The sequence below is a fragment of the Hyla sarda genome, chromosome 2 (assembly GCF_029499605.1).
Source record: "Hyla sarda isolate aHylSar1 chromosome 2, aHylSar1.hap1, whole genome shotgun sequence".
NCBI classification, from domain to species: Eukaryota; Metazoa; Chordata; class Amphibia; order Anura; family Hylidae; genus Hyla; species Hyla sarda.
In genome coordinates this window covers 276,926,997-276,939,910 of record NC_079190.1, presented here as the reverse complement: position 1 = coordinate 276,939,910, position 12,914 = coordinate 276,926,997, and the positions used below count along the sequence as shown (strand labels likewise).

Genomic DNA, 12,914 nt, shown 5'->3' with positions numbered 1-12,914 from the left:
ACCCAGAGTTTCCCTAGTGGCATCTAAAAATCTTTTAAACATGGAGGAATGGGACTTCCCAATTATCATGCGTATTATAAATCTATTATTATCAGGCAATCCCTGGAATGGCTAATACCCCTAGAACAACAGAAACCATGGGTTAAGCTTGAATCATATATTACTAAAATAGAGAACTGGAGCACTACCCTATTAAATAAATCACGCTTCCAATTACTTAATAGACCTGGGATTCCCCCAACCCTCTCAATAGCGGGCAAAGTGTGGAGTTCGAGTATTATAAACATTGACAAAATTGGACTCCCTGATACCACTCCAATCTCTCCAGCTCTTTCTCCCTAAACTGAACATACTACATTGGGAGGATCTGGGCCTTAAATACATCTCTGATGTACTTGGGAATAACAAAATGCTATCATTTGATGAATTACAGTCAAACTACAAAATACCCGAATCCGATAAAAAATATTACAACATTCTACAGAAGCACTTGCAAAAATTCCCTGAATCCTATTCTACGCTCCCAAAAAGCCTCCATACTTGGTTCCTTGATCCTGTATAGGAGAAAGAAAAAGGACTTAAAAACTTTTATTCCTATTTTAATGAAGACAAATGGTTAAACAAAAATGCGGGGATGGTACGATGGGAATCCGACTTGGGACAATCATTCTCTGAATCTAAATGGCTGAATACATCCTTAAAGATAAAAAAAAAAAGCAACAGTATGTGCTAATTTATGGGAACATCATTGCAAGTTTGTCAATAGATGGTACTACACAACTAAAAAATGATCTTTGATTTTTCCTCACCTGTCGCCACTATGTTGGAGGGATTGTGGGGAACAAGGCTCCCTAAAACATATCTTCCTCACTTGCCCGGCCATACTTACCTTTGTTTCAGAAGTAAAAAGTATGATTTTGAAATTGATCCCTCATTGCTCACAACCTAAAGATGAATTACTTCTATTACTTCTGGGTCTGGAAGATCTCCCAAAAAACATACAAACTCCGATTGTACACATATGTTTGTCATATAAAATGTTACTAGCCTCCAAATGGAAATCAAAAGAGATTCCACACATTAATGAATTAATAAATACACTGCTATCTCATTATAACTATGAGCTAATACTTTTTGGTCAAAGGGGAAAAAGAGATGAGTGTACAGCCTCATGGGAATCCTGGATTAAGCTTTATAAACCCCCATAGACCCTTACTATCTAAACTGAGTAATTATACAATTTAGCTTACTACACACAAAAGAGCGGTTCTTCGAGTGTATAAGACGGCTAACCCTTTGAGACCTCGAATCTGAATTCTACCAAATACCAGACAATTGCCTGATGCAGCAATTTTGATTTGATTTTGTAGAAGTTATGGAGACTCACTATTTTATTGTTTTATTGTTTTTCTTCCTATTGTTATTATCTTGCTCTCACATTTCAATTAAGGTCCCTTTGGACCTAATAGATCCTTTGTGAATATGCGTAACACTGTTTGTACGAACGATTATGCTCCACCAGTCAAGGTTATTATGCATGTTCATATGTAAACTCTGACACATCTGATGTCATAATATGTTATAAGTTACATTTCTTATGTTTATAAAATTCAATAAAAACATTGTGAAACTGAAGATATCTTTAACCCCTTAAGGACACAGCCCATTTTCACCTCTAGGACGCAGCCCTTTTTTGCACATCTGACCACTGTCACTTTAAACATTAATAACTCTGGAATGCTTTTACTTATCAATCTGATTCCGAGATTGTTTTTTCGTGACATATTCTACTTTAACATAGTGGTAAATTTTTGTGGTAACTTGCATCCTTTCTTGGTGAAAAATCCCAAAATTTGATGAAAAAATTGAAAATTTTGCATTTTTCTAACTTTGAAGCTCTCTGCTTGTAAGGAAAATGGATATTCCAAATATTTTTTTTTTGGATTCACATATACAATATGTCTACTTTATATTTTCATCATAAAATTGACAAGTGTTTACTTTTGGAAGACACCAGAGGGCTTCAAAGTTCAGCAGCAATTTTACAATTTTTCACCAAATTTTCAAACTCGCTATTTTTCATGGACCAGTTCAGGTTTGAAGTGGATTTGAAGGGTCTTCATATTAGAAATACCCCATAAATGACCCCATTACAAAAACTGCACCCCCCAAAGTATTCAAAATGACATTCAGTAAGTGTTTTAACCCTTTAGGTGTTTCACAGGAAAAGCAGCAAAGTGAAGGAGAAAATTCAAAATCTTCATTTTTTACACTTGCATGTTCTTGTAGACCCAATTTTTGAATTTTTACAAGGGGTAAAAGGATAAAATTTATACTTGAATTTGTAGCCCAATTTCTCTCGAGTAAGCACATACCTCATATGTCTATGTAAATTGTTCGGTGGGCGCAGTAGAGGGCTCAGAAGCAAAGGAGCGACAAGGGGATTTTGGAGAGTACGTTTTTCTGAAATGGTTTTTTGGGGGCATGTTGCATTTAGGAAGCCCCTATGGTGCCAAAACAGCAAAAAAAAAAAAACACATGGCATACCATTTTGGAAACTAGACCCCTTGAGGAACGTAACAAGGAATTAAGTGAGCCTTAATACCCCACAGGTGTTTCATGTCTTTTGCATATGTAAAAAAAAAAAAAAAAAAATTTTCACTAAAATGTGTGTTTCCCCCCAAATTTCACATTTTTGCAAGGGTTAATAGCAGAAAATACCCCCCAAAATTTGTAACCCCATCTCTTCTGAGTATGGAGGTACCCCATACGTTGACCTGAAGTGCATTACGGGCGAACTACAATGCTCAGAAGAGAAGGAGTCATATTTGGCTTTTTGAGAGCAAATTTTGCTCGGGGGCATGTCGCATTTAGGAAGCCCCTATGGTGCCAGAACAGCAAAAAAAAACGACATGGCATGCCATTTTGGAAACTAGACCCCTTGAGGAACGTAACAAGGGATAAAGTGAACCTTAATACCCCACAGGTGTTTCACGACTTTTGCATATGTAAAAAAAAAATTTTTTTTTACCAAAAATGCTTGGTTTAGCAAAAATTTTCCATTTAAAAAAAAGGTAATAGCAGAAAATACCCCCCAAAATTTGAAGCCCAATTTCTTCCGATTCAGAAAACACCCAATATGGGGATGAAAAGTGCTCTGCTGGCGCACTACAGGTCTCAGAAGAGAAGGAGTCACATTTGGCTTTTTGGAAGCAAATTTTGCTCTGGGGGCATGCCGCATTTAGGAAGCACCTATGGTGCCAGGACAGAAAAAAAAAACCACATGGCATACCATTTTGGAAACTAGACCCCTTGGGGAACGTAACAAGGGGTAAAGTGAACCTTAATACCCCACAGGTGTTTCACGACTTTTGCTTATGTAAAAAAAAAAATATTTTTTTTACACTAAAATGCTTGTTTTCCCCCAAATTTTACATTTTTACAAGGGATAATAGCAGAAAATACCCCCCAAAAGTTGTAACCCCATCTCTTCTGAGTATGGAAATACCCAATAAGTGGACGTGAAGTGCACTGGGGGCGAACTACAATGCTCAGAAGAGAAGGAGCATCATTGAGCTTTTGGAGAGAGAATTTGGCCATGTGCATTTCCAAAGCCCCCCCCCCCCCCCCGTGGTGCCAGAACAGTGGACCCCCCCACATGTGACCCCATTTTTAAAACTACACCCATCACGGAAGGTAATAAGGGGTGCAGGGAGAATTTACACCCCACTGGCATTTGACGGATCTTTGGAACAGTGGGCTGTGCAAATTAAAAATTGTATTTTTCATTTTCACAGACCCCTGTTTCAAAGATCTGTCAGACACCTGTGGGGTGTAAATGCTCACTGTACCCCTTATTACAACCCGTGAGGGGTGTAGTTTCCAAAATAGGGTCACATGTGGGTATTTATTGTTTTGCACTTATGTCAGAACCGCTGTAAAATCAGCCACCCCTGTGCAATTTTAGACCTCAAATTTACATGGTGCACTCTCCCTTCTGAGCCTTGTTGTGCGTCCCCAGAACACTTTGCGCCCACATATGGGGTATCTCCGTCCTCAGGAGAAATTGCGTTACAAATTTTGGAGGCTTTTTTTCTTTTACCACTTGTGAAATTTTAAAGTATGGGGCAACACCAGTATGTTAGTGTACAAAAATGTTTTTTTTACACTAACATGCTGGTGTAGACCCCAACTTTACCTTTTCATAATGGGTAAAAGGAGAAAAAGCCCCCCAAAATTTGTTAGGCAATTTCTCCCGAGTACGGCGATACCCCATATGTGGCCCTAAACTGTTGCCTTGAAATACGACAGGGCTCCAAAGTGAGAGCGCCATGCGCATTTGAGGCCTAAATTAGGGATTTGCATAGGGGTGGACATAGGGGTATTCTACACCAGTGATTCCCAAACAGGGTGCCTCCAGCTGTTGCTAAACTCCCAGCATGCTTGGACAGTCAATGGCTGTCCGGAAATGCTGGGAGTTTTTGTTTTGCAACAGCTGGAGGCTCCGTTTTGGATACACTGCTGTAGGATACGTTTTTCATTTTTATTGGGGGGGGGAAGGGGTGGGTGGTGGGGGGGGGGGGCAGTGTACGTGTGTATATGTAGTGTTTTACTCTTTATTTTATGTTAGTGTAGTTTAGTGTTTTTAGGTTACATTCACACTGACGGCGGATTACACTGAGTCTCCCGCTAGGAGTTTGAGCTGCGGCTGCTGCAGCTCAAACTTGAAGCAGGGAACTCACTGTAATCCGCCGCCAGTGTGAATGTAACCTGTACATTCACATGGGAGGGGGGGGGGGGGCAAAACTACAACTCCCAGCATGCACTGACAGAACGTGCATGCTGGGAGTTGTAGTTTTGCAACAGCTGGAGGCACGCAAGTACAACTCCCAGCATGCCGAGACAGCCATTTGCTGTTCCTGAATGCTGGGAGTTGTAGTTTTGCAAGATTTAGAGGGGTTCAGGCTGGAGATCACTGACAGTGGTCTCTAAACTGTGGCCCTCCAGATGTTGCAAAACTACAAATCTCAGCATGCTAAGACAGCAAACTGCTGTCTGGGCATGCTGGGAGTTGTAGTTTTGTAATATCTGGAGGGCTACAGTTTAGAGACCACTGTCAGTGATCTCTAGCCTGAACCCCTCTAAATCTTGCAAAACTACAACTCCCAGCATGCCAACACAGCAAACAGCTGTCAAGGCATGGTGGGATTTGTAGTTTTGCAACATCTGGAGGGCCACAGTTTAGAGAATACTCTCCAAACTGTCGCCCTGCAGATGTTGCTAGGCAACAGACTCCCGGACACGCGGCGCCATACTTACCTCCACCGCCGCCATGATCACAGCCTCCGCCGGGTAAGTGACCGCCGCTGCCGCCGCTACTACATGGTTCCCCCTGCTGTGCCCGGACACCGATGGGTGGGCATAGCGGGGGGGGAACCGAACTTTAACCCCCCCGCCCCCAGTCTGCTATTGGTCAGCCGCTCGGCCGATCAATAGCAGGGATAGGAGGGGTGGCAACCCTGCCACCTCACTCCTATCTCTTCAAGGGGGATCGAGGGTGTCTTGGACACCCTCGATCCCCCTTATTTTATCGCGGCGCCGTCGTTGATGGGCAGGGGGAGAGCGCTCCCCCTGCAAACACCATAGATGCCGTGATCAGAACTGATCACGGCATCTATGGGGTTAATGCTGCCGGGACCGGCGCGATCGCGGCCCCGGCAGCTGCGGTGGGACTCCGGCTGTGATTGACAGCTGAGTCCCACCCGCGATCTCCTGCGCTCCCCGCGGCAGAGCAGGAGATCGCTTGGACATATGCATACGTCCATTTGCGCAAACGTGTAATTCGCCTGGACGTATGCATACGTCCAATAGCGGGAAGGGGTTAAAGGAGTACTCTGATGGAAATCAACCAATTGGCTCCAGAAAGTTAAACAGATTTGTAAATTACTTCTATTTAAAAATCTTATGCCTTCCAGTACTTATCAGCTGCTGTATGTTCTAGAGGAAGTTCTTTTTCTTTTTGAATGTGTGAGTCCTCATATTCATGAGGTTCTACTGCTTCCACCCACTGGCTGCTGATAGGCAGCAGTCTGTCTATATTGAGAACTTTTAATTGCTAGCTATTTATTAATTTAATATTTATTTAATATTTATTTACTTTAATTTTTGAGAGAAAAAATAAAACGCTGCAATTCTTTATTTATTTTATTTATAATAAGCAATTATTTTAAATGGGCACTGTCAGATTCAAAAACTTTTTATATGTAGTACATCTTTTTATAGAAATCATTGCTTATAAAATCATGGCTTTGTCTAAGCTTAAGCACAGGCATGGGCAAAGTCCAGTAAGTAAGGGTGGGCTAGCACTGCCCTGTGCTCTCCCCTGTTTTATAGGACTGGAGAGAGCACAGAGGAGTGCTATCAGACAGGAGAGAGCACAGAGGAGTGCTATCAGACAGGAGAGAACACAGAGGAGTGCTATCAGACAGGAGAGAGCACAGAGGAGTATTATCAGACAGGAGAGAGCACAGAGGAGTGCTATCAGACAGGAGAGAGCACAGAGGAGTAGTATCAGACAGGAGAGTGCACAGAGGAGTGCTATCAGACAGGAGAGAACACAGAGGAGTGCTAGCCCACCCTCACTTACTGGACTTTGTCCATGTCTGTGCTTCAGCTTGGACAAATCCATGATTTTATAAGCCACGATTTCTATAAAAATGTAATACAATTTTCTTATGAAGTATATTAGAAAGGTTAATGTTTTGCCAAGATGTACAACATATAAAAGTTTTTTGTATCTGACAGCGCCCATTAAAGTTAATTAAATAACTTTACACTTTGAGTCATGATGGATATATGTCAATACCAATAATTGCTGTTTATTTAATTTTTTTGGTTACATAAGTGTTTAACTTGTTAACGACCAAGGATGTGTATACACGTCCTAGTGCCATTTAACAGTGAGTGGCGCGTGCTCCTAATTTTAGCCCGCGCAATACTGGGCGACCCTCAGCTGATTACTGTAGCTGAGGGCCGCCTTTAATAGCCGACATTCGGATATCGCCGCGGGCGGCTATTAACCCTTTAGATCGCTGCTGTGAAAGCTGACAGCGGTGTCTAAAGGGACCTTTTAAACAGTCCCTGGTGGTCCAGTGAAGTTGAACAATAGTTTAAAAAAACACCCATTAACCCCTTCCATATTAAAAGTTTAAATCACCTCCCTTTTCCCAAATTTTATATAAAAAATGTAAAGATAATAAAAATAAACATATTTGGTAACGCCGCGTGCATAATTGTCTTAACTATTAAAATAATAACAATTCCAACCTGATTCCCACCCAGTCTCTGATCTTCTTAGGACTCCAGTTCGACACGGCTCCTGCCTGGATTCGGCTCCTACCGGACAAGCACCGTGCTCTGTCCTGTCTGTTTCCATTCAGTTCTGTGTCGGATAGTGGTGCCCATGGAGACCGTTCCCTTCGCACAGTTTCATTGTCGTCCTCTTCAAATTTATCTTCTGTCCCGGTGGGACAAGTCTCTGCTATCCCTCGATCGCAGGATTATTCTTCCTTCCAGGACTCGCCAGTCCCTCCTGTGGTGGCTTCAGTCTCCTCTTCTTCGACAGGGGCAATCCTTTCTTTTCTGCCCCTCCACTGGCAGGTCATCACGACTGATACCAGTCTCAGCGGTTGGGGTAGAGTTTTCAGGGATCGGACAGTCCAGGGCCATTGGTCCTCCCAGGAAGATCTCCTCACCATCAACATCCTGGAACTTCGGGCAATTTCCCTTTTGCCTCCTCCATTGGGAGCGCCTTCTCCAGGACCGCCTTGTTCGTGTACAGTTGGACAACTCCACGGCTGTGGCATATATCAATCGCCAGGGTGGCACTCGCAGCCCCGCAGCGATGGCCGAGGTCTCCAGGATCCTTCTCTGGGTGGAACTCAGAGTTCCCTCCATCATTCACATTCCGGAAATGGAACATTGGGAAGCGGACTTCCTCAGTCGCTCCTCGGCCGACCCCGGTGAGTGGTCTCTTCATCCAGAGGTGTTTTTGCGGAGATCGGCAACCTCTGGGGCACTCAGGCGTCCGGCCACAACCAGAAAGTTCCATGCTTCGTTGCGAAGTCCCGAGATCCTCTGGCCCTAGCCGTAGACGCCCTAGTGATCCCCTGGTTGCACTTCGTCCTCCCCCTCCTTTTCCTCAAAAGCGGAGAGCGTCCCCACCATTCTCATGGCTCCAGACTGGCCAAGGCAAGCGTGGTACGCCGACATGGTTCAACTAGTGGACAACTTACCACTGGGCCTCCCAGTTCATCCTGACCTGCTCTCTCAGGGTCCACTTTGCCACCCCAATTTACTGTCTTTACCTTTGACGGCGTGGCGGTTGAGACCGCGGTGCTTAGGGCCAGGGTGTTCTCTCCCCAAGTGATCCGCACGATGATCAAGGCGCGCAAGCTTTCCTCTGCAAAGATTTATCACCGTACTTGGGAGTTCATTATTTGTTGGTGTGAATCTCACTCCTTATCCCCAGTTGTGTTCTCCCTCCCACGCCTTCTTTTCTTTTTACATTCTTGGCTGGAACAACGCTTCCCTTAAGGGTCAGGTGTCTGCTCTCTCCATTTCCTTTCAGCATCCCCTGGCATCCGATCCTCACATCCCCACCTTTCTGCAGGGTGTTGCTCATGCGACTTCGCCATACAGATCCCCTACTCCCCCATGGGACCTAAATCTGGTTCTCAGTGTCTTGCAGGGTACTCCCTTCGAACCTCTCCAGAACATTTCTCTTCGTATTCTTTGCTGGAAGGTGGCCTTCCTCATTGTGGTCATCTCCATTAGGAGAGCTTCGGAGCTGGCGGCTCTCTCCTGCCGGTTCCCCTACCTGGTTTTACACCAGGACAAAGTTGTTTTCCGTTTGGCCCCGTCCTTTTTGCCTAAGGTGGTCTCTGCCTTTCACTTGAATTAGGATATTGTCCTTCCGTCCTTTTCTCGAGCTCCATCCTATCCCAGGGAATGTTTGCTTCATGGTTGAATGTGGTATGGGCCATTCGGATTTACTTTTCGGTCACTTCGCCAGTGTGACTCTTTCTATGTGCTTACAGAGGGTCGTCGTAAAGGACTTCCTGCTTCGAAGGTGACTATTTTGCGATGGATCCATTCTGCCATCTCGGAAGCTTACCGCTGCATGGGGAAGACTCCTCCTTTCTGGGTCTCAGCTCGTTCCACTCATTCAGTCGAGGCCTCCTGGGCTCTCCGCAACAAGGCTTCGGCCTTACAAATCTGTAAGGTGGCAACCTGGTTGTCCTTGCACACGTTTACAAAATTTTACCAGGTGCATACATTTGCATCTGCTGATGCTGGTTTGGGTCGCAAGGTGTTGCAAGCGGCTGTGGCCCAGCCTTTCACCTGAGTTACTTGAGTTTTTCCCATCCCGGGGACTGCTTTTGGTATGTCCCACGGTCTCTGTGTCCCCCAATGGAGCTGAACGAGAAAAGTAGATTTTTATGCTTACTGTAAAATCTCTTTCTCAGAGGATCCATTGGGGGACACAGCAACCACCCATTTGTTCTGGTGTCCTTGGTTCGGTTGCCTGTCTGAGGGTTGGTTCGGTTAATTTTTGTCTGTGGTTTCCTCGGACAGTTACTTTTTTTTTTTTCTTTCCCTGTCGGTCCTCTCCTACTGCTTTGGGACTAAACTGATAGCTCAGAGCCTGTAGGTGGGGTATATCTTGCTGGGAGGGGTGACTTCTTTTGTTGCCTAGTGTCAGCCTCCTAGTGGCAGCAGCATATACCACAGTCTCTGTGTCCCCCAATGGATCCTCAGAGAGATTTTATGGTAAGCATAAAAATTTACTTTTTTGCAGCGATTTTGGAATATTGCAGCAGAAACAGCCAAAATGCAGAAAAAAACGTGTGAAAAATGCGGTAGATGGTCAACATGTGAACACAACTTAGAGACTTTAGCTCTTCATTAAGCGGCTCAATTGTGATTATAGGTCATATCATTTTCGCCTCATGACAATATTTCTCTAATGAAACCATTTAATGTCCATTTTTCTAAGAAAAGACATCAAAACTGCACATTGTTTGAACTGACTTAATGAGATGACCTGGGTGAACTCCAGCAGCCTGATTAGATGACGAGGTACAGTGATCAAACTCCATGCCCTTTCTCTGCAAAGCCAGATTATTCATGGGAAATGTTGGTAGCATTATTAAATTATGTCAGTGATAGTTTATGCTCCATATTGGATGCAAATCCATGTCTGCAACATCAGCTAAAACAGGAGAGCACAATGCATACACAATAACCTCTACATTATTCTCGAATAGCCAATGATGTGCCATATAAAAAAAACATATAATTTCCCACAGTGCTTCTTCAACTTTAATGCCAGGGGTCACATGACTTGCAGGTGAAGGCCTCTTGTTTGAAGCTATGTTTAGTCCATTCATTTAGCCCATGGATTCATTACATTGGTTTGATATATAGGCTATAGCATATTTGATGTAAAGCACAGGGTTACTGCACTGATATGTGGGCAGAATTATAAATAAATAAATAAATATATATATATATATATATATTAGAAAATTATCTGGTTGCCCATTGTGTATATATAAATGTAAAAAAGGAAATAATTTTTTATGTGTATTCTGTCTTCCTAGAACAGAGCTATTGCAACACCAAACCAAGGTGTGTGGGACATGAGAGGAAAGCAGTTTTACAACGGCATTGAAATAAAAGTTTGGGCCATCGCTTGCTTTGCTCCACAGAAGCAGTGCAGAGAGGAAGTGCTAAAGTAAGTACAGACACATGGGAGACAACTCATGTAATGTTTCTAAATGACATGTTGCTCCCCTAAATATAGCCTAGCACATTCTCTCCCAGCTCTGTGACATGTGATCAGGATGTGCTCACAATGCAAGTCTATGGGACAGTCTTGCTAATATAGACACAGAGCGGCCACAAGCTTCTTTCCCCACTTGCTATAGTGACCATCAGGGGTCTGAACACAGACACCAGCCAATAAAAAGTTTTTGACAATACCCTATCAGTGAGGTTATTAGTTCCATTTCTGATCATGAAAATGTTACGTCCTAAACATTGCCACATTGTAAATGATGATCGACACTTGTGCACAGGGCCTATTACATGGCTCTGTAATTGTGTGAAGCTGAATTTTGTGAACTATTAAAAAAAATTAAAAAAAATTAAAATTATAATTTGGACAAGGGTTTTTTTTTCCAATAAAAATGAAACATAATGTTTACATAATGTTTAATGTTTACATAATGTTTTGTTATTTTTGGACCACTAGGGGATTTGAAGCATCGATCATTTGATCATAATGCTTTAGAATACATAATGCTTTAGAATACTTAATAATATGCAATACTTAATAATACGCAATACTATTACCAAGACAACCTATTAGGCTATGAAGGAGGCAAATACTGATGACAGACAGAAAAATTTCAATTCATTAAACAGAGAATTCAGCAACATATTAAAGGTATAAGAGGGATTCACAGACCTGGTTCAGTGGTTTTCTTCTTTTATTTATTAGATGAAAAAATAAAAGTGGATTAAAGTGTATATTGCCGTATACATTTTTGAAAGTGAAGACAGACAGAAGAATAACAGAGGCCCAATGCAGTTTTTGGCAGTTATGAAGCACCATTTTTAATATAGAGGCACAAAGCTCCCTATTCTAACTGCAAGTGAAGGAATAACGCCATTTAGAGATATTTACCTGAATGCTTTGTATGTTGCATGTTGGGCTTATTTAATATAGTATAGATTGTGGGACTAGTGCTACAGATTTGGATGCTTATATAGCTCAGAATCATGTTATATGAATGTTGGATAATTTAGACAGATATATTATTTATATATGTTTACCTGCTGCATATTTCATATACCGTTATACTACACTGTTCGTTCTGGTGATTACTATGATTTGGATATTTTGTTGAATGTTACTTTGCCAAATATGATGTATAACATTTTTTATTGATTAACCTTTTCAGGAATTTTACTGACCAACTGAGGAAGATCTCAAAAGATGCTGGGATGCCCATCCAGGGTCAGCCATGCTTCTGTAAATATGCACAGGGTGCCGACAGCGTGGAGCCAATGTTCAGACACCTCAAAAACACATATTCTGGCCTCCAGCTTATAATTGTTATACTGCCAGGAAAAACACCAGTATATGGTGAGAATGAAGACCTGCTCATGTCATACAGGTAGAATTAGAATTTAAGGGGAACCTGTCACATAAAAAAATGCTGTCCAATCTACAGGCATCATGTTAGAGCAATAATTGCTATAGTTGAGGTATAGTTTTGTGGGAAAAGTTCTAGGTTAACTTGTCATTATATGCAAACCTCTGCTTCTTCTGGGCTAGGAATTCATGTGGGTGATCCTAGTCAGTCATAGATGTATGTGTATAAGTGTGCATGTAGAGACAGATGTCAATTACTGAGTAGGACAACCCACTTGACTACTTATCCCACAAAGAGCATGAGGTTTAAATGAATAAATGACAGGTTATCCTGGAACTTTTCCACCAGAACCATGTATTAATTTGCTCACTCTCCTGCTCTATAACATGCTACTTCTCTTTAACAGATTGGACTGCATGTTTAACGTGACAGGTTCCTTTGAAAGCATACCCCTCAGGCAATTTATATTGACTGATTTGATGAAGAATTTCTGAGTAAAGACTGTACACAGACGAGCGTATTACACACCTATTTTTGCATCTGTATCAAGATGGGTCTGATCACCCGATCTGATGGTGTCCGTTCAGGTTTTTAGACCCGCAGTTAGGCCACAGCTTGCAGCTGTAATACAGACTGAAAAATGGGTCCATAGAACACCCACGTGAAGCCAGCCTTGAGCTATGTGAACAC

General features: G+C 42.5%; 1 protein-coding gene across 2 annotated transcripts in view; it reads left to right on the top strand.

The window, feature by feature from the left end:
• LOC130356123 (protein argonaute-1-like) overlaps positions 1-12,914 on the top strand; it is a 104,940-nt gene that overhangs the window by 78,026 nt on the left and 14,000 nt on the right. For both annotated transcript variants that reach the window (XM_056557188.1, XM_056557189.1), the window contains 2 exons: positions 10,665-10,798; positions 12,030-12,214. In XM_056557188.1, the coding sequence (XP_056413163.1) occupies positions 10,665-10,798; positions 12,030-12,214 (319 nt within the window). The remainder of the gene's footprint in view (positions 1-10,664; positions 10,799-12,029; positions 12,215-12,914) is intronic.